Genomic DNA, 23,866 nt, shown 5'->3' with positions numbered 1-23,866 from the left:
AATATTTCCATTTGCTATTATGAATACAGGTCAATTGGGAATATTTGAGGATGCTTAAAAAAGCTTAAGGATTACTGTTAGAACATTAAGAAAGTTAATGTAGATATCTAGTATTAAAATTAATAAATCACTCATAAAATTTCTGCAGTGCAATTCCGGCATGTTGAACACTAAAACATTATTTTTGACAGAAATTTAGACTATAGCAATTTATAGTAATTTTATTTACAAAGTGATAAAATTATTTAGATGTTTTGAAAAAATCATATTTCTCCTGACCTAAAAATGGATTTTAAGTATTATATGAATAGATAACTAATAAAAAAAGTCCCAATAATATATAATTCTAATTTTTTATGAAAGTTCTGTCAATATATTGTCTAACTTATCAAGAAATATTATATATTGAAAGCATATATGTATTATCCGTACAATTTAGAGCATCACAATGACTATTGCGATAGAATACAATGTTTAACTTTGTTATTATGTGAGATTTCATAGAAATTGCTACTTCAAAATACACGTTTATAAAAACAACCTACAAATGGTTATTATTTCTTGGCTCTTACTTAATATAGTAATAAATAATTAATCAATGATACTGTTGATGTTTGATATGACAACCTGTAATTTACTTTAATAGAAACATTTCTTGTAATTATTTTCCATTACTGCGCACATTTTAAGTAATATTTAAACCTTAAAGTTTATGTACAACCTAGTGTTTATAAATGATTCCAGTGTATACATTTGAATTTATATTCACCTTATAAGATACACGTAGCTGGAGAAGGAATTGTGGAATACACATTTTACCAATTCAATTAAGCATTCTTTATTCATTTTATATAAACTTTATATTGAAAAATCTATTAATTTTGACACGTGTTTGTGAGGTTAAAATTTTAATTTGAAATTCTAGTTCTCGAAATCGTCTGACAACACTAAAGGCCGCCATTAGTCTGACGGGCCATCTTCTGCATGGAGATTTTTGTGTATCAGCATTTTTATTTCCAATTTCACATATTACATTTATATTTTCCATATAATTCGCCATTCGCCAAGTTCTGAATTTAACTGTCGTCGAACGAGTTCTGAACATAACTTGTCGAGGAACTGTCAAACATTTGACGTACATGTCGGTGGCGCCATCTAACACAGAACCATATGAACCCGGTAGTCACTACGTAGTTCCTGAAGAACTGGGAACAATTTTGCATAGAGGCGCTGCATGCAATCGCCTTAGAATCATAGGATTCTTATTGGATTCTTTTTTACCCAAATATATATAATTATGGCTCGGCTTAGAAGAAATGGTAATATATATATTTATATATCCAATTTCCCTAACAACTAAGTCAACTAGGCCATATATAATCATGTATAAATCAAAATATACATTTATATATCCATTTCCCATACAATTGAAGGCAGCTAGGCCATGTATAATCATGTATAAATCAATATATACATTTATATATCCTTTTCCCATACGAATTAAGGCAGCTAGGCCATATATAATCTTGTATAAATCAATATATACATTTATATATCCTTTTCCCATACGAATTAAGACAGCTAGGCCATATATAATCATGTATAAATCAATATATACATGTATATATACATTTCCCATACAAATTAAGGAAGCTAGGCAATATATAATCATGTATAAATCAATATATTCATTTATATATCCTTTTCCTATACGAATTAAGGCAGCTAGGCCATATATAATCATGTATAAATCAATATATACATTTATATATCCATTTCCCCTACAAATTAAGGAAGCTAGACGATATATAATCATGTATAAATCAATATATACATTTATATATCCTTTTCCCATACGAGTTAAGGCAGCTAGGCCATATATAATCATGTATAAATCAATATATACATGTATATATCCAATTCCCATACAAACCAAGGCAGCTAGATCATATATCACGATGTAAAAATCAATATATACATTTATATATCGATTTCCCATACAAATTAAGGAAGCTAGGCAATATATAATCATGTATAAAACAATATATACATTCATATATTCTTTTCCCATACAAATTAAGGCAGTTAGGCCATATATAATCATGTATAAATCAACATATACATTTATATATCCATTTCAGCTGGCAGCTAGGCCATATATAAAGATGGAAAAAACAATATATAAATCCGTGGATAGTTACCCATTGCTGCATGCAATCGCCTCTATGAATCTAGGAATCTTACTGGATTCCTTTATACGCTTTTATATGAATTCTACTTGACGTTAGTTCCTCACGAACTGGGAACGATTTTGCATAGAGGCGCTGCAAGCAATCGCCGTAGGAGCTTAGGAATCTTATTGGATTCCCTTTTACGCAAGAACTGTCAAACGTTTGACGGTAGTTCCTCACGAACTGGGAACGATTTTGCATAGAGGCGCTGCATGCGCCACACTAATTGAGAGTATGGCGGTAAATTTGAATGAACTTTAAAACTCGGAGTAAAGTCTTATTTTGTGTAATAGAAGCAAAGTAAATATATTTACTTGAAAAATCAAAGTATTAAATATCCAATATTATTCTAATTACATTAGAAGGCAGTAAAAATATTTTTTATGTAGTCAATATCCTTATTCAGAAAAGGCAAATTAATATTTATTAATTATAGTACATCATTAAAAGAGGCGTTTGTATAGTATAGAAATACAAAAATTAACAATATAAAATTAATTTTGTATTATTAAATCATTTTTACAAAAATTTACAAAATAATCTTTTAGATTTATTCAATATTTATCTAACAACAGATCTCGATGCCAAATACTCATGAAAGAAGTTTTACTTCACAATAATCTCACTAAATTAAAATAGAGTTTTATTTCAAAATTAACCTAAATTTAGTATACAAATAATATAAAAACTTATTTAATTATATCAATTTCAAATATATTACAACATAATTCGTTTTTCTTATATGACTTAGTTAAATACAAAATGCAGTTACTAATGATGCATTAATAATTAAAAATATCATTAGCTCAAAATAAAAATTCAATCAATCAATAATTAAATATTTATAACTGCTTAAAATAGAATTATACAAGTAGGTATGTGAATATAACAAGTAAACGTAATAAGCATTATTAAATTAACATATTTTTTAATACTAATTGTAAGCAATAATTTTTTTTTCATGGAAATCATGCAAATCTAAGAAAAATTAGGTATAATACCAATGAGTTTTTGCAATAAAGAATAAATTATGAATCATAGTAAGGCCGTCCAAAGTATTGCTTATGACTTGAAAAACTTATATTGCAATTTCAATTCAGAGCATATTCTTTTAATTTATATTTTATAAAGAAACTCATCAAAGCCCTATATAAAAAATCTACAGTTGATATTTATAGTTCACTATAAAATGATTATTCATTAACTATAAATCTCACATATACTTGCACCCTCCATCATAATTTTAATCACTTAAAATCTAACATAATAAAAACGCGGTTGGTTTTTCACCGAGTTCACCTGACTTAATCTACTCTCATCGTTTCCTAAATGTTCTGTAATAAATTTGAATATTCATTCATTCCTTCCATCACATGTGCCCGGAGGTGCCCCTCGGCTGCGTCCGATTGTGCCCCTGGGGTCCCGCTGAGTACCGTGATCCAGGCCTCGAATGGAGCACTGCATAATGGTCGCTGTACGGGGACACAGACCTGAAACGTGAATAATCATTGTTCCTTCTGGATTTTGTGCAGTCTCAAAAATGCCACTGTGTTCTATGATAGGAGTTAGTTGAATAGATTTCTTTGACATGCAAATACCTTCACCTGATTATTATATAAATTGGGATTGTTAATCATATACAAAAGGCCATGCAGATTATAACATAATTAAAAGTAATTAAATGTAAAGTAAGCCAGTTGAAGAATATATTCCTTGTGTACTGAATTTCTATTAAATGCACTCATCAAATTATAATATAATTTGGAATTGGTTATTCTATATTATGCGAAAACACTTTCATTGTGTTGTTTATAAAATTGTTCACCAACTGGCTTACTTTAGTAATTTATTTCATAGTTTATATCATATATAAATAGAACAAAAACATTATTATTGTAATATAAAATATTGTTCCATTTAGATATATTAAACTATTATTTAATGAAGAAATCCTTTGTTATTTTTTACTATATAGAGAAGATCGATTAAACTTCAATTGGCTTAACATTTAATAATTGGTCCTTGTGTAATTAATATTGATAATTTAAGTATACCAAATCTAAATGGTACAATAATATCAATATTGTTACTCCAATGTTCATACATCATTGTTCCATTTGGATATATTGTTTAATACAAAAAAAATATTAAAGATTTTGCCAAAAATGTTTAAGTATTTACATAAGCTGAAACTGATTATAATTCATATCCAGAAACCCACAAACTTATATATATATATATATATATATATATATATTTAATACTTCTACAGAATTTGATGCATTTCAATGCAAAAAAATGTATCTGGATTAAATCCAATATTAATAACATTACCTGTAAATAAGGATTTGTTTACCTGAAAATCCTCGAATTGAAAGACATACCAAGTGTAGTGCTACTATAAACTTATAAGAATAATATTAAAATTCTCTTTAATCTCTAAGGATTTACCAAAAAGGTTTGATTTTTCAAATAATTGAATGATTACAGTCGTACATTTTCTGTTAAATTTGAAATTCTGCATCCAATTACTATTTTATATAGTCTTTTACTGCTAAATTATTTCAAATGCAATTATTCATTATAATTAGTGCTGAATATATATTCCAAAACCTAAAACATTCTATAATACCATCCAAAACTTGACTTGAACATAAAATATATGAGAATGTAAAAGAAAATAACTGAAAAGTGCGCTCAAAACACTGAAAAAACCTATTTCCTTTATCTCTTACCTAGTTTATTGCCAATCAAGGAAATCATTCTAAATGCAACACAAAAAAATAATTTTAAATGCATTAATTAGTGCAGAACATCTATTCCAAAACCATTCTTTGATGCCTGTTTTACTAGCCAAAAGGTGATTTAAACACAAAACATATAAACATTTAAAAGACGTGTGCCCAAAACATTGTTGCGTTTAGTAAACACGATCGCCCACCTGGTGGAATGAATAGTGGATCCCCCAGATGCATATCCTTTACCATTCCCATGTCCCCCATGAAGGGAATACCTTGAACCGTATTGAGAACCATGCCAACTCCTGTAAGGATCATACTCCTCGATGATTGATGGCTCCTTTTCAATAACCTGGAAAATCAATCATTATCAAGTTTCATAAAATCAAGACACAAAATTATTTTAGCATTCCTTCATTTGTATTTTATATATTGGTTGTTTTGTTTTTAATTGTAAAATTGTGAATTGTATATCTAATACATCTAATATATCTAATGAAGATGCTACATTAAATGTTATAAATTCATAAATTTTATGAATTTATAACATAATTAATAATAAAAATTCTACCTCGGTTCTGGCACAACTGCAAGTCATAGCACTGCATAGGAATATATTGATGAGCAACATGATCAGGAATAAAACTCCTAGGGCTATGCAGAGCCAAAGTAACCAGGATGGATGGACACCAGAATCACAGACCGCTTGTAGAGCTACATTGACGAAAGAATAGAAGTTTAGGTAAATTTCATTCAGGAAATTATACAATAATTTATAAATTTATAAATATATATATATATATATATATATATATAATATAATATATTAATTTAGAAAAATGATACTCTTTTTTGCACTATTTATTAAATAATAATTTTACAAATGTTTCGAGACTAGGTTTGTCTCATCATCAGTGAGTTATAATTTAAAATCTAAAATATGGAAATTTAAATTAGCATTATGTGTTATCCAATTACAATCCAATACATTTTTTTTTATAAACGAACCGTTTACTTTCAAAGAATATATTTTCTCCTAGCGACATCTATTTTTCAACTGGGCCCTATTCCTTCTCTTTCCTATTTGATATTTCGTGACTCACCTAGTTGACCTTGGATAGAGAATTCAGACTCCGACGATCGTTAGTATGGCAGTAATAGGAACGACTTGTAACGGATAACACATAATGCTAATTTAGATTTCCATATTTTAGATTTTGAATTATATACCGCACTGATGATGAGACAAACCTAGTCTCGAAACGTTTGCAAAATTATTATTTAATAAATTAGTGCAAAAAAGAGTGTTGTTTGTTCATATTTCTAAATTAATATCTTTTCACTCAGAATACATTTGTTACATAATATATATATATATATATATATATATATATATATATTCTTTTGTTACTATTGCTTATATAACATCAAGTAACAAAGCAACAAATTATTACTTTTTTGTTTACTTTTACAAAATTTTAATGGATGATCCATTAGTTCAAATAGAATCACGTAACCACAAATGCATTAGTAAAGTACGTTCCGATATCTTATGAAATTATAATGGAATGGATCGTAATTTATTTAACAGCAATATATTATAATTTATTTAAGAGCATTATTTTCCATATTATAATGTAGAAAGTTTTAATAATAACATATTGGATTTTATTACCCACACGAAAACTATAAAATGAAGTTATAATGAATAGTTCGTCAACATCACTTCTTGTACAATTATTGTTTGTTTTTTAAAAAATAATATAAATAATATCTATAATATAAAAATGAATTGCAAAATGTGTTGGTAAGCGCATAACTCAACAACGCCTGGACCAATTTGGCCAATTCTTTTATTAAAATGTACGTTGAAGTCCAAGGATGGTTCTTACGGCAAAAAAAAATCGAATAATTGCCGCAAAACTCTAAAAACAGCCCTTTTCTTTTTCATATACAAACGTTAATATTTTCATATTTTTGCCATCGGATACGGAATATTTACTCAAGTCAATGGAGCATTTTGGGTCTGAATTTTCTTACTGTGCTCCAATTCGTATGAAATTTTGAAATTAGGTTTATCTTACTCTCAAGTTCAAAAGTGAAATCCTTTGCCATTTCCCGGGGGTATGACACCCTCTCAGTGGTGTAATTTTTTTTTTTTTTCAAAATAACGTCGGATATCGATAAAAGAATTAATTACAAGAAAAACATGTTTTATAATGTTTTTTAAAAAGCAAATACTCATAATTTTATTTAAAGTAGTTGTACATTTAAGATCCATATGGGTGAATGTATATACATTTCGGTATAGACTGTAGTGTAAAAAAACATAATAATTTTTAACTAATTGGTAAATATCAGTGTAGGTTATTAGAAAAAAATTGGAACTTTTGAATGGTAAACATAAGTACAGGACGACGTCTGTCGGGTCATCTAGTTATTTAATAAAACCTTTTATATGTAAATAATAATATTGTGTTGAAATAATTTTGTAATATTCATTTTTTAAATTTTAGGTCGTATTATTTAATAAAAATCTTTTTTATTCGTATAAAGTTGTTGGAAAAATTTTGATTATTTTAAATCAGCTAAATATACATGTAAAACCTTACTATAGCCCCCCCCCTTGCTCCACGCGATACTTAATTTTTTTTATCAAACTCGTTAAAGGGAGGGGCCTTTAACAATCACGTAATTAATGGACTAATGGGTGATTAATGAATCCAGATCAAGTAATTAAATTAAACCCCAAGTTGTAAAAGTTCTTTACCACTTTTTCCCATAGTTATAAACCGATCGTGATCCTCTGTAAATCGCAACATTGAGCGTTGACTATTTTCGCCCGTAATGACGGTCGCCGCTCGCATGACTTACCGTCGAGGGCGATTATTTTTTGTTCGCCCGGGGGGCAACTATTACGCGATGGCCCCCACGCCCCCCACGAGAGACGAAGAGATCACGAGACCACGACACGGCGGCCTCTCATTACGCATAGGTGTATAGTATGTATGGGATTCCGATTTGCCAGAGGTGAATTAATCAATTGCCATAATCGTAAAAGATATTAATCAATTATTTAATAAAGTGATTTTTTTCTTGGAGATCTGTTTTTTGCGGATGCGGCTTTAAACACCTTTTCATATTTATTAATTTCCCGTCGAGTTACGAATTGATTTTTTTTACATCCGTATGTTTCAAAGATATCTGACCTTTTCTCCGAATGCCTTAGGAAGTGTATGTATTAGAGATGGATAACTCACTCCGGAGTTATTACTCCGATACAACTCCTTCCTGTGTGAATCCGAGTGGAGTTGTCTCACAGGATTTGTTATATCCGATTTTCCTAAACTGGTACTGAATCTGTTAACATGTGCAGATATTTGCTTGAGATTGTTTACTAATACAAAGATTTGGGTCAAAAGAAGTGTTTTTTTTCGTCTCACAGCTAGTTTTAGGACTTTCCAGGTATATATGTCTCAAAATAATGCTATTTTGTATTCTATATTCTGTATACGATAATGTTTGTACGAAAATGAGCTTATTCAATGGTATACAACCAGCTAAAAAATATTTAGTATTATATTATAACTTTTACACAATTATGATTTTATAATTGTGTAAAAGTAATAGTATGCTAATCAAACTACCTGATGTATAATTAATTCTCTAAAAGAAAATAATAAAAGAATGTGAGGTATTATTATTTTGTAAAAAATATTAAAACATAAAGATTTGTTCTTATTTTATATATAAGGCTCACTGCATTATTTTCATTTAAAAATAAACATATTCAAAAAATTCTATATTTTAAGAGAATTCTCTTCAAAAATAATTATAAAATCGATTTTGATTCCCAAGTTTATTGTCAATTTGAGATTTGTATGCATATTGAAATGCTGAAACTAGTAATTGTTATAATAAAATGAACAAACATGTTTGAACTATTTGTAAACTATTTCCAAAGTCTTAATAAATCCTTAAGATATGTTAACAACAAACTAGAGAAAACATTTGTATCAAGTATTTTGTTTCAAAAATGTCGGAGTTGTTAAGTGAATATAACTCCTTTCTGAAGCGGAGTCAAATCCTAACCGATCCGGCTTCGGATATGATAAGCCTATCTCCAGTATTTATTTGGTATATAAATGATTTTGAATATATATAGTACGTGTGTGGTACACTTTATTCAAGAAAAGCTATTTTTGCAGTAACAGCTTTTCATTTATATTTATTAACATTCTGTAGAGTCAAAAAAATATTTTTTTATATCCGTATGTTTCACAAAACCTTCTAGCGATTTTCCCAATAATAATTTAATAATAATAGTAATAATTTCCCAACATATGTATGTATGTATGCAATGTAAATAATATATTTTATACTTGAATGTATAAATATGCTTTTGTGTGTTTGCAGCATATATGTGCGGTGCACTTTCTTTAGAAAAATAAATTTGCTTTAAACATAGATGGACATAAAAGTTATAATTTTTCAAAGCCCTTCATATCCAGTTCAATTTCTTAGTAAAATTTGTTTGATATTTAATTCACTATTTATTATATTCATTAATATTGAAAATATTTAAATTTTTGTTAAATAAATATAAACTCTAAATGCAAAAGATGATAAACTGCTGACAATAAGTTAAGTAAATAATAACGAAATGATCGAGGAATATTAAATATTTTCATATGGATTTTTATAAATATTGTCACATTGTCTAATATTTACAAGAATTATATAAACTGAATTGCACAGTTGAAATTATTTGTTTAAAGTATACTAGAATAGAATTGATATTAAAATTTGAATTATTTTCGATATACCAAAAAATATTATTCTTGAAAAATTAGAAAAAAAAATTTTCCCAAAAGCAATTATTTTGTTGAAAAAAATATCAACAAAAAAAACTGTAAAAAAACCAAAGATTGCATTACACTTTATTTGTTTAATCATTTTTATCACCAGTTTTGGAACATGTTAACTTATATTTCAACAACATGAGTCAACATTTACTTTAAATTCTATGTGATTGTGTTACGAACCATGCATAAATTTCGCATTATTGTTCAAAATCTACAAAATTCTCACATTACAATCATGTTATATCAATGTAATTTTGGAACATTTACTGTTATAAGATATCATGTATGTATCTATAACAAATTACTTCAAACAAGAACTTGTAAAAAATACTTTGTTATTCAAATTTAATAGAAACAGACTCTGTTAGACGTCAATCAAGGAAATTATTTTAATTGTAATTTTTTTATTCGTGGAGTAAATATATTTTAAAATCTAACGCATTCTCTGATTAAAATAGAAGAATAACTAGATGTGTGTCCAAAACACTGTTGCTGTCAGTAAATACGATCGCTTAACCATTAAGGAAAATTATGATCAGCATAAATCTAATATAATTCTTACCTGGGGTCTCGCCAGGATCAAGGACGAAGACGCTGGTGGCCGCCAAGACGACACCGTCTTCTTGGGCTCCTTTCACACTAAGCGAACTGTGAGAGTCCGGATCGTTGCAGTCGAGATTTTCGCAAGCACCTGGGAAATTTATTAGATAATTATATTTGTATTATGCAAAAGAATTAAATTAATGCCTCATTTATAAAAAACTAGTGGAGCGCATGGCATCGTGCCTTAAGGCAAATTGCTGGAATTTCCCGTACCAAGAATGATTTTTTTTTTTTTAAAAATTAACATTTTTGAAAAAATTTTACTTTGGAAAAATTATATTTTTGAGAAACTATAAATTTTTAAAAAAAATTTTTTTTTGGAAAAAAAGCTTTTTGAAAAAAATGTTTTCTTTATTTTGAAATATTTTGGAAGTTTTGAACTTTTTTTTAAAGCAATCGTACTGCTTTAACTGCATAGAGACAGAATAAAGAAGCGCGTAAGCGCCGCGTCGCTGTCTAACAGATAAGCAAGGGTACGGAACCGATAGGAATGTAAACAAAATTTATACTTATTGTTAAAATCTCTATAAAATACCTGATAATTTGATATGCATGTGTCTAATGATCATTTTTGACCGCCAAATGGCATTTTTTTTTACTTTTTTCACTAAATCTCCGTAACCGCTAGACCTGCCTTCATGAAAATGTGATCAGTTCTTTATCTTGTCCATACAAGTGAAAGGTTTTTTGAATTATTGAAATCGGGCTCCGTTCTCTTAAAAACTGAGTTACCGTTTTTGGCACTTTTTGACCCGTATCTTCAAAACGGCTACCGCCAAAAACTAATCAGAACGTAACTAACCTGCCTCCGCCAAAAACTAATCAGCACGTCTCCTTATCAATACGAATCGAATGTATTTTGAAATATTCAAATCGGTTGATCCGTGTTCCCGAAATCGTGAACAAAAATTTGTATCTGCACACACACAAACTCATCCACTTTTTCTAAGGTATGCCAAAATGTTCAGAAAAAATTTCGTTTTCGATTTTTTTGCTATATAACTTGCCCTACGGGAAGTTAAAAAACAGTAATATAAATTGAGACTATAGTATTTTTTTAATTCGTAGATGTACACCTTTTTTGTTCCATTTGTAAAGAAGCAGCCCACATACTAGTGGTTCTGTGGGATTGAAGTTCGGTACAAATATTTAACTATTTCTTTAAAGAAATTGAAAAAAGTACGATTGCAAAGTTTTTCCATTCCAAGAATTTTTTATTGTAATGGAGTAACAATGAATTTTATAATATTGCTTATTTGATAGTACTAGCAAGAAAACAATTCTATATCTATGACAATTAATCCCATTGAAACGTACCTATATAAGAGAACAATTTCATATAATATTTTGCACTCAATAGTTTTATATTTTTTTATTTTCCTAGACAGCGATTTATTAAAAGAATCATATAATCCTTACAGATCGTAAAATAGTGACTCTCAGAAAATTGCTTCTCAGAAAAAAAGTGAATAAGAATAAAAAATTAATCTTTACAACATCAAAACTATCTTTTCTTCCAATCATTTTTCTAAGCGATAAAAATCATTATATGAACTTCCTATCAAGAACCCAAGTTAATTACAAACCTTTCATTTCACAGCAAAATACAATTGTACTACCTAGACCTAAAAAAAAGTTAGCAAATCTTTTTGCATAAGGAATGGGATCCGCATTTTATGAACCGAACATAATATCGTCGAAGTGCAGGATTCGACGTGTTGCAATTAATACCCGTTTTGTGCAGTTGCATATTAAAATCATTCTCGTTGGAAATAATGAGAGAAAATAGGCGTAACGAAATCGAAACAATTTCCTCGCTAATAATAATATAATTATAAATGCTTTGACTTGACTTTAACGATCGTTTGCCGCCGATCTTAGGGTATTTGGCACGTTTGGAAGTTGATACATAATAAATGTCTTATTCTGGTATTAAAACCAAACTAGTTGATTTGGTATTTAGCCTTGAGGCAAGTTACATGAACTTCCCGATATGTGTAAATAATTGACTGAATCAATAAAAAATAAATTAATTTATGAGTGATTATAAGTATTCCGAGTGGATTTATTACACATCATTGCAAACGAACGAACGAACATGTTAACTCGGAGTATTTTCTAAAAGCAAATTTTCAAAAATCAATAATTTTAATTAATCAATAATTATAATTGAACCAGTTTCCGTAGGACTTTAATGGTTTACTATGTTCAAGACCAAGTACACTATCGTTATACCAACTAAATCATCTAATTTTATTTTTAACAAACGTCAAAAAAACTACTCATTTTTTCAAACCTTGATGAATTTTTAAAATTAACCTACTTGTCGTAAGGCCGTAATAATTCAGTAAGTTCTATGAGACCATGATATATATCGCCAAAAAAAGTTACATAAAAATCAGCCTAAATTTTTTTTTCAACAGTTCATTACAAGAAAACGGCTCGGTAGATTTTCACCTAAAACTCATCAGTATCATTCCCAACTAATATCTTTCGAACAGTTTTTGATTTTTTAAAATCGGTTCGGTAGTATAAGCTTAAATGTGGACGAAAGGTTTACCACTTTTTTCCAAATTACAAAAAAACGGCTCGGCCGATCGTCTCACAAAACTGACAAACGATGGTCCTCATTAAGATACATCAAACGGCTTTTAAATTTCTGAAATCGGTTCAGGCGTTTTTGAGAAAACGTCGATGAAAGTTCTAATTTTGACAAATGCCAAAAAGATCATACTAATTTTTGCAAACTTTGACGAATTTTTAAAGCTAAACCAGTTATCGTAGGGCCGTAATATTTTAGTATGATCTAGAAGACTATGGTATCTACCGTCAAAAAAATAATCATAAAAATCACCAATTTTTTTTTTAAAAAACTTTATTACAAGAAAACGGCCCGGCCGATCTCTACCAAAAACTAATCAGCACGATTCCCAACCAATATCTTTCGAACGGTTTTTGAATTTTCGAAATCGAAACAGAATTGCGGGCTAAAACGTAGACGAAAAATTTTTCACTTTTCTGCGATTTATAAAGAAACGGCTTGACCGATCGTCGCACAAAATTAATAAACAATAGTCATCATCGAGATACATCGAGTGGCTTTTAAATTTTTGAAATCGGTCCAGCCGTTTTCGAGAAAACGTCGATTTACGGCAAAAAATCTGTTCACATACACGCACACACACACACACATACTTTTTCCAAATTTGGTCTCATTCGATTCAGAATGGCTTGAAACGTCGAGAAAACATAAAATTAGCAATTCGGATTTTTTTATGAAAACATAAACTTCTCCTTCCGGGAAGGTATAGTAATCGCAAAAAAACGAAAATGAAATTTTTCACATCAAATTATCAGATATTTTATACAGATTTTCATATATGTACACATTTTGTGTAAACTTTTTTAGGTTCCGTACCAAGATTTTTAAATACGGTACGGAAAGTTCCAGCAATTTGCCTTGAGGCACGATGCCATGCGCCCCACTAGTAAAATATCTTAACGATCATAGGTTACTTTGCTTTATTTTAAGAAAAAGTAATGTATTTTTTCGCCCGTGAGATAGTTGGAAGCATTTCCCTAGATCCTCGATCGTGCGAAGCCTCCGAGGCGATTTCTTAGGCGGCACGGAGACTAAAATAATAGATCGGCTGATTTATGGATGCCGGCACGCTGATAACTTAATTCGGTTATCAGAATAATATACCGATGTGCGATTTCACAGACAAGCTCTTTTTACAAAAAATATATAATAGTAAACAATAAAATGATCGCTTGGTCGGTCTTGAGGCAAAAGTGTTTGAAAAACTATAGTGAAGGATTTTCTTCTGATATAGATAGATATATTGTCTTGTAGAAAAAGGGATATTGAAGCTCATTATGTAGTGAGCCTTTGGGGAAATGCTATACAACGTGCTTTGAAGTGCGATTTATTTAATGATTTCAACTGATTTGAATCGAAATTTATTTTGCATTACATTTATTACAAAATTTTTTTACTCTTACCTCTGCAAATAGCAACAGCACATTGTATATGAACTTCGGTTCCGTCCTGAAACCGGAACATAGACCGAAGTTCCGCATCGGCAGTTCCAGAACTTGGATCATAATGGAACTCAGATATTACAGCCTCATCCCTCGGACATCTTAGTTATAAAAATACAAAACATCATTAATTTAATACATTTTGAATACTGCAACATTTGGTACATACCCTCTTTCATCTATTAGAGAAACACTCGTATTCTTTTTGTTGAAAGCAAAACAGTTTTTGACTCGAATTCCATAAGCACCTTAATAAAAAAAGAACATTATATCTAACCAAGTTTTTGTATCAATTCAAATAAGTGTACATATATAAATAAAAATAAATTTGCATCTATTGTAAATGCTTAATATAAACATATAAATATTACACTTATATTTCACAATATTGAATATTCCAAATTAAAAGAAACAAATTTAAACTTGTTATCAAAGCAATCATTTGTCCATATTTTTATGCATATTGTTTCAAATTGACATAATGGAGTTAAACGAGGCAGATTTTTCACCTTTGTCTGATGTGGCCAAATTAAAAGTAGTAAATTTAATTGAAAAACTTATGAATACTACAGAAGAATGTGAAAAAAATAAATTGACTATTGAAGACTTGACCGAACAACTTGAAAAGAAAAATAATCATATAGCCCAACAACAGCAAATGGCAAGTTAAAAAAATTATAGAATTAAAAAAAAACTGTAATTAGTGAGTTAATTATATATCTATAATATTTTTCTTCTCCTCCAGATTCTTGAATTTCACCAAATAGCCGAGGAGTTATCAAAAAGAAACGCGGAATTAGAAAATAATTTCCGATTTCGCGAAAAAACACTCAAACGTGAGATCAAACGATTTCGTATATTTTGCAGAAATCATGTCCACGTAAAGACATTAATCCAAGACTACAAACAAACTTTGGATAATCTCGAAAAATCTTTAAAAGTCCTGGAATCAAATCAAAATAAAGTTCTTAATAACAAAATTGAAATAGGAAATGGTGAAAGTAAAAATGTTCCACAAACCACGGAGCTGTCATGGCAAGAAGGAGCATTGTTCACTGATTTATTTTTCCCAAGGCAATTATTTGATGATGTTGTGAATGTTTTAGGTATTGCTGATAATGATGCACAAAATACGTAAAATACAGAATTTATATTTGGAACATATAGTATTTATTAACATACGAACCATCAGGTTTGCTAATTTCAGCCCTTAACGTGTATGGCCTTCCATAAATTGTTTCTTGAGCCCTTCGGCCTTGGTCTAATATCCGTAGAGAAACGAGAGATGTTTCATTTCTAAAAAAATATAAAAAATATTGATATAATTTATATATTTTATATTTCTTTAACCCGAACCAAAACTCAAACTTATAAATCACCTAAATTATTACTGATTAAATCGATTATATACACATTTTGTTACGGAAAAATTCTACTAACACCTAGATTATCTTATATTAAGTATTATTAAAGTAAAACTACTTAGACGCGACGTAGGTGTATTTGTAAATCCGCACAAATGCAACGGAAGTCCGTTACGCCTGAACTGTTCGTCATTCGCTCTCAATGGAATCATTTCTTTAGCGGGTGGATTGTGATTAGCCGTCATGTATGTGAATAGAGATTTGTCGCTGTATGCGTACCGGCATCAACGTTGTATGCGTACCGATATCAACAAGGAAATCTTAATTTAAGGGGCACAACTAGTGTAACCGCCTAAAAAAATGATTTTTGGGAATTTATATTAAAAAACTACTTTATCAATTATTTCAACATTTTAGGAATATATTAATACATGTTTTAAGAATACATAGTAAAATTTTTGAAGAAAAAAATTAAATATTTTTTAAGTTATCGTCGATCTCCAACGGCGCGACAAGAAAAAAGGCCCTTCACTGCTGCAGTGATTCCGGCCTTTTACGTGGATGAAATTAAAAAAAAAATTCTCGTTAAACTAGATAATATTGTCTGTAAAATGCACTATAATAAAGAAAAAAAATCAAAAATTAAATGACGCTGTTTTTTTTAAAAAAAGTCGAATTTTACCTAAAATTTTGGTCGTTTTTGGACTGCCAAAATTCGATTTTTGATCCGATCAAAAAATCGATAGTTCATTTTACGGAGAACTATATATAGAACATGTAAAAAAAATTTGATAGTGGTCGGATCATTTATTTTTCAGTAATCGCTGCAGCAAATTCGTAAAATGCTGTTTCGAGAAAAACGGGTTTAAAGATTAAATGATCGTTATACTATATACTATATATATACTCTTTAAATGGCTGTAACTCAAAAACTATTTAAGATATCGATTTAAAATTTTGGTATGTTATTTTCAAAGGTTAATAAATTGAAAATTCGATTTTTTGAAAATTTCACACTAGTTGTGCCCCTTAATAAAAAATGCCTGAATCAGAAGAATATTTTACCCTGTTCCTTGAAAATAATATAACAAATTAAATGTTTGGGCCGTGTACTAAACGTAAATTTATTGATTAGAAATTGTTTTTATAGTAGTTTCTATACATCTTTGAAGTTATTAAAGTGAAAAATATTTTTTAGCCAAGACAGATATTACAGCTGTTCAAAGAATGAGATTATATTGCCAGCAAAATAAAAGTAAAAAAAAACACAAGCAGTCAATTAATGTATGTTAATTTTAATTACATGAAGTTCTTCAAACACAATTACATGATGAGTGAAGTTGCGAAAACAATATTTGTTTAAGCGTTGTTTAACATAATCCACGAATATTATAGAATTTATTAATCAGCAATTACTTCAATTCTTTAATGAAGGTTCATTTCTAAATGCTAATTACAATGACAAACCGATCATGTCATATTTGAAGCATGATTTTAATTACATTATTGTTTTTAAATATTATACATATTTTTAATGCTAATAGAAACATATAATTTATAATTTATCATTATATAAATGTGTATAATGGTTGACACTAATAAATGTGTGCATCACGAGTGTTACAATATTACTAATGAACATTATTCAAAATTGTTATATGATGTATTTATTTTTACTTAAATGCCATCTGTACAGTAGCAAATAAGTTTTACTTCAATGGCGTGTGAACCTTACTCGCACTCTTATTATTTCCTAATACCGCGGTTAATAAAAATTCTTCCGGTCTGTCAAAATAATTGCACTTCAATCCATCAAAAGATTTATGAAATACCGTTAGCAATGAAAAGCGCGAAGTGGATTATTAAAGCAATTTGCTAGATAGTTTATATGTATTTACGATGGCATTAGCCCTATTACGTCTGCCACTAAATAGAGGATAGATAATATACAAAAGCATGCCACTATTAATATTGTGCGTGACAGCTTGTTACAACTATTTATATACTATACATATATAGTTTATCCGATTTGATTAATGGTGAACGAAGGATTCATGTTAGAATTCGAACGCGTTAGGTTGGTTAACTGTAAATGCTCGACATAAATCGATTTCAAGAAATGAAAATTAATTGCAAAATGAATTTATGGCACACCAAAAGGAAGAAAATGTATTGTGCCATATCATATTAGAGTATAGTAATATGACATAGCAATATATCACAATTAGGAAGGAGACGTTTGGGTTGTCTTCTATTACAGAGTGTTCAAGTATAAGTTAATTTCAACTTAAGCAATAACTCATATTTTTAGTACTTCACCTGGCATTTTTGAATCCTGCTTTTCCGCAAGTAATTACATAGAATTTGTCATCGGCTAATTCTAATGTTCGGTGGACCCTAACAGCCAAAGGCACCGAACGCTCTTCAGTTCTCTGAAAATAGAAACAAATTGTCAGTTAAATAATTATAAAAAAATATAAAATCAAGTTACATGAACGTCCCGATGTGTAAATAAATAAATAATAAATAATAAACAAATTAATTTATGAGTGATTATTAGTATTCCGAGTGGATTTATTACACATAATTGAAAACGAACGAACACGTTAACTCGAAGTATTTTCTAAAAGCAAATTTTCACAAATCAATAATTTTTATAATCGAACCAGTTTTCGTAGGACGTTAATGGTTTAGTATGTTCATTAAGACCAAGTAATCTATTGTTATATCAAGTAAATCCTCTAATTTTAATTTTAACAAACGTCAAAAAACTACTCATTTTCTCAAACTTTGATGAATTTTTAAAATTAAACTACTTGTTGTAAGGCCGTAATATTTCAGTAAGTTCTATAAGACTATGATATATATCTCCAAAAAAAGTTCCATAAAAATCGACTCTTCGAATCTAATTTTTTTTCCAACGGTTAATTACAAGAAAATGGCTCGGTAGATTTTCACCTGTATCATTTCCAACTAATATCTTTCGAACAGTTTTTGATTTTTCAAAAACGATACTAATTTTTGCAAACTTTGACGAATTTTTAAAGTTAAACCAATTGTCGCAGATCCGTAATATTTTAGTATGATCTAGAAGACTATGGTATCTACAGTCAAAAAAAAAAAAAATCTATGACTTGAATCGCTAAGTAATCACAGACAGGAACATATAGTTCAATTCATGATGTCGTTAATTAGCTTAAACAATAATTCAGCCAGGTTTTTCAAAGGTCGTAGCAAAATAAGGGAAGTGAACCAATGTCTATTAAAACTTGCTATAAAGTATAATCCACTATGAAGCAATATGTATATGTATACGTTTATATATGTATTATTATGTGTGTATGCCTATATTACAACCGCAGTACGAAGTTACAGCTATTGCAACAAAACGCATTTCTTCCTGGTCTTAGTTCAATGTTTATTTCAACGGTCACTTCATACAATCATGATGATTTTATGGAATTATTGTTCACGCATCTCGACTTTCAAATAACAGCAATAACATTTTACAGTTTAAATTCACAATTCAATTTTACACTATTTGTACAAGTATCAATATATTAGCTCATTTTTACAAAACATCTTATTAGAGTAAAGAACTTCATCACCGTTGGTTTCAATTTTTAAGTGGTGAAATTGAGCCGACACGCTTGGAAGTTCTCATAAATCTTTCACCTGGAATCATAATCTATACTTAGTAACTATTCGCTGAAGTCTATAGGAGTTATATATTATGTATTATAATTGCAATTAGTTTTCTTATACATTTTTTATGAGGGCCCGCCCCAAGGCACGTACACGAATATTATCGAGAATAACTGTAACAATTCCGGTAAGGCGGAATTTACAACTCGCCAAAGATATCTTGATGGCTATTAATTTCAGTTGTAAAATGATTAATTCAGATTTATAGGTTTAATAAGTTAGATTTGATTAATTGAACGAGATTTTTGACTTGGAAAATAAGATTCATTAAGATAAAATAAATTATGCATATATATATTTATATATTTTGTTAGGGGTATCCAATTATAAATTATATTATAAATTACTATATAACGGTCAGAATACAAACAACGCAGTTAGTGTTACGTTGCGTTGATAAAATTCCTTTTGAAACCACAAACTGCGTCTTAACGACTAAGTAAAGCATAGTTTTGAACTAGGCAGTGACATTGAACAAGAATTACAATGTCAAATACAAGCAGGCACATAAATACCAAGCAATGGCGCAGTCGTCATTAAGTTATAATAATGTTCAGATCATTACGAATCAGTAATATTTAGTAATCAATGGAGTTATATTTAAGTTCAGTTGTTCAAGTTATATGTAAAGTGTACGAGAAGTCATGAAATAAATGAGTACACAAAAAGTCTTCATCTGTTTTACTGATTCGCCTCCACAGTTTAGTAATAGCTTGTTAGCAGCAGGAAAAACTTACATATTATTGGCACGTTGCTGGATGGGGCACAACATATATATATATATATATATATATATATATATATATATATATATATATATTACCATTCATATTTCTAATAAATCGTTTATCACAAATCAGATGCAAATCATCGACTCGATAAAATATATAGTTTATAATTCCATAAGGAAGCAACAAACGACTTGAGATTATAAACACAATTGAAAAGCCATAACTTATATACCTCGTTGAGTTTAGAGCCTGTTATCAATGCAAATTAAGCGTCATATACAAATTCAATGGCGCAATACTTTGAAAATGTGTACCTCGAAGCGTTTGACTGTAATCATTCAAACTAAAGCCTACTCTAAAAAAACGCCTTTGTAAGAAATACTATAAAATATAGTGCTTTGTTATCAATTATATCTAAACAAGGTAAGAGTAAAAAACAGATAAAACATACACATGTAAAATGGCAATGTGTCGTATCACGGGAGTTTTTGCAAAAGACACGGGAAAAACATCAATATTTTTATATTATAATTTTTAATGCAGATTATATAAAGTTTATTGCAGAGAAACTAAATACTACATTATTTTGAAATATACCACTGCCTTAAGCCACTTCTAGCACGATGTAATATTTACATCGACAAAAATAAGTATAAATATTTGATTTTTTCAAATCAAAACTGTCGATGTACCTTAAAATTTTATTATACAAACAAATTATTATATCCCCAAACCAGTTTGGATGTATGGCATCCATCTATGGGGTGCCGCTAAAGTCAGTAACATACCAATAATGCAACGATTCCAAAATAAAATACTCTGACAAACAATATCCGCGACAAAGTATGTACCTACATGGTTAATTCACCAAGACACCGATACACTCACAATCAGTAAAGAAATTAAAAAAAGAGTGCCATTAAATTGACCATCATCTTAACCTGAAACAACGCGTAGGTTGAGGTCGGTGTGCGATAGGGGTAACGCTTAGAAGAGGGACTTCATTTAAGTTCCGCCTGGACATGTGCAATGCAGAATCTCAAGCCAAACCATTTAAATTATATTTTTTATAGATTAATATATTAAATACCAAATCATTGACAAAAGTGTCTTCCGTTCGTTTCCGCGACGCATTTATTTCTAGAATCTTTAAGACAAATCGCATCGCACGCAGTTATGTGGAACTCGTGACAGAAAGGAGGAGAATCCAATGCATTACTTTCGTACATAAACGTTCATAAAATATCATTTAGAATTGCCGTTTATAAAACATTTATAAAAGCAAATGTCTTCCTATGCTATAATGTATCTGATTTTGTATCGGACAGAATACGACAAGGCCGTAATATTATATGGTAATAGCGATATTAGTAGTCAAAGACATGGAATTACATCGACAATGCAAAGGCATATTGTAAAACTAAATTGTTATGAACGTTTTAACAACGACGGAAAATAGATCTATATAGATTTGATAACGAGTGCGGTTTCAATTTATTACTGGCACACTAAATTAGTTTTTCAACAAATTTCGGCAATCAAACACAATTGCATCTTTAATGAATTACTATTACAACACCATAATTTTTCATAAATGGTCAAAATATCAAATGATTCTAATAGTCTAAAAGTTGGTTATCCATGGCTTTACAAAGTTTTCTCTAAAGAAATATCATCTGAGTCTGCTCGGACGTATTTTCGTTTTATTATATTGGTCATGAAGGTGACAAACTTCAGGGCATTAAGCTTTACATGGAATGGTTGCTACCCCCGGTAGAGGGGGTAGCGAAGTGTTTTAATTGAAGTAGTTGTTCACTTCTAAAAGTAAAGTCCACGAAACAACATGTATAATAAATAATAAATAAATATATCTTATTTCTTAGTAACAAAGCAGTGATTGCAATTAGAACTGTAACAAATACATAATATACAAACAAATCATTTTTTAATACAGTCCACAGCTGCAAGGGTTAAATTATAAACCAACAACCTGAGTTCTCGCAGGAAAGTTTTAATAAATTTCATAATTACTTGGCAGTATACAGAGTCTTACTCAGGTTATTTACATCGAATCAGATGGACATAAGATTATTGCAATAATAAAAAAAATTATTAAATAAATTAAATCCACAATAATTTTTTAATACTTCAAATATGATATTGCAGTGCTTAATTGCAATAAATTTTATAATTATTTCTTCATAAGAAGGCAACATGAAAACATTTATCTCAATCATAAAACAAATGCAAATTTTTACACATATTCTAATTTAAACAAGATTAAAATGTTTGTTTTATTTGCATTATAAAAGGAATGATATGTTACTAAAAAGCAATAAAAGTGATTTAAATTTAAATTAAATTCATGCACGTACGAAATTATTTCTGCAATCTGTACTAAACCAAGGGAAGGAGGAAATAAATCTTGAAATATATCTCAAACTTTTAGTAAAAATATGAAATTTGTTCAAGTAATTATGGCATTGTAATTATAGAGTTTAATAATTTTAAGAAGTGAATTTGAATTACAAAAATTATACATATCATTTAAGATAACATGGTAATTTAAATCAATTCTATTACAATTATTTCAATTACATTTCCATGTTCCTCCAACAAATCAGAATAATTCCTTCAAACACGAGCAACGGTACATATTTGTAACTACAGTTCTCTCACGATGTTATTTCGAATAAAATCTGTCATTACGTATTCAAGGTAGAAATACATATATATTGTAAAAATAATCCGAGAAGAAAATTACATATCCCCAGGTTAGGAAAAATAATGCAAATAGAACAAATCGCTACTAAACTGAGATTTTACAAAGTCGCAAAAATAGGAAACAGAGACCACACACGCACGGGAAGTTATTTTACATTTCTAGAAATGTAGGTAATATAATTTTATAGGTGTGTATAATTTGATATATTAAAAACAGGATATGTTTTTAACGTATTAAATTCCTTACTTCTGTATCACTTTAAATAAAATGTGTAAATTTCCTGTTGCCTGATTTTCATATGTGTTTTGAAATAATCAACGTGAGAATTGTTTATTTATGATTCGCTAACTTCTTAAAACATTTCGTTACAGTGTATTGTTAGATTGTTAATTCATCTTTCTAATACACAAATCTAGAACGATTTCAGAAATATGAATATTTATTTAGTTTACCTAATTGTAATAAAAACACACTTTCAGAATATAGATAATTAATAGAGTATTAATAAGAAATCATATTTATATAGAGTCGTTTTATATTTTTATAGTTTTTGTTATACATCTAGGTGTATAACAAAGTTATATTTTGTTTGTTTTTCAAGACTGTTTTTTTTTTAACTTCCCGAAGGAGAAGTTTGTTTTCATCAAAAAATCTAATTTGCTAATTTTACGTTTTCTCGACGTTTCACGCCATTCTGAATCGAATGAGACCAAATTTGAAAAAAATGTGTGTGTGTGTGAACAGATCTCCATGAGGACTATTGTTTCTCAGTTTTGTGCGACAATCAGCCAAGCTGTTTCTTTATAAATAGCAGAAAAGTAAAAAAATTTTCGTCCAATTTAGCCTGCAGTTCTGAATCG

General features: G+C 29.2%; 1 protein-coding gene across 1 annotated transcript in view; it reads right to left on the bottom strand.

Annotated features, from left to right (window-relative positions):
- Window positions 1–3,420: 3,420 nt before the first annotated feature.
- The window catches only part of LOC113383418, a 41,406-nt gene continuing 20,960 nt past the window's right edge, over window positions 3,421–23,866 (bottom strand). The window contains exons 3-10 of the mRNA XM_026621685.1: window positions 18,165–18,277; window positions 15,668–15,777; window positions 14,651–14,729; window positions 14,443–14,582; window positions 10,397–10,525; window positions 5,541–5,683; window positions 5,173–5,321; window positions 3,421–3,721 (exon numbers count right to left, since the gene is read on the bottom strand). Of these exons, the coding sequence (XP_026477470.1) occupies window positions 3,601–3,721; window positions 5,173–5,321; window positions 5,541–5,683; window positions 10,397–10,525; window positions 14,443–14,582; window positions 14,651–14,729; window positions 15,668–15,777; window positions 18,165–18,277 (984 nt within the window). The 3' untranslated portion in view covers window positions 3,421–3,600. The remainder of the gene's footprint in view (window positions 3,722–5,172; window positions 5,322–5,540; window positions 5,684–10,396; window positions 10,526–14,442; window positions 14,583–14,650; window positions 14,730–15,667; window positions 15,778–18,164; window positions 18,278–23,866) is intronic.

Source organism: Ctenocephalides felis, unplaced genomic scaffold (assembly GCF_003426905.1).
Source record: "Ctenocephalides felis isolate EL2017-DRISC unplaced genomic scaffold, ASM342690v1 CF-g0.4_SCAFFOLD_03570, whole genome shotgun sequence".
Classification (NCBI taxonomy): domain Eukaryota; kingdom Metazoa; phylum Arthropoda; class Insecta; order Siphonaptera; family Pulicidae; genus Ctenocephalides; species Ctenocephalides felis.
Note: the sequence above shows the minus strand (reverse complement) of the source record. Positions and strands in the feature narration are given on the sequence as shown.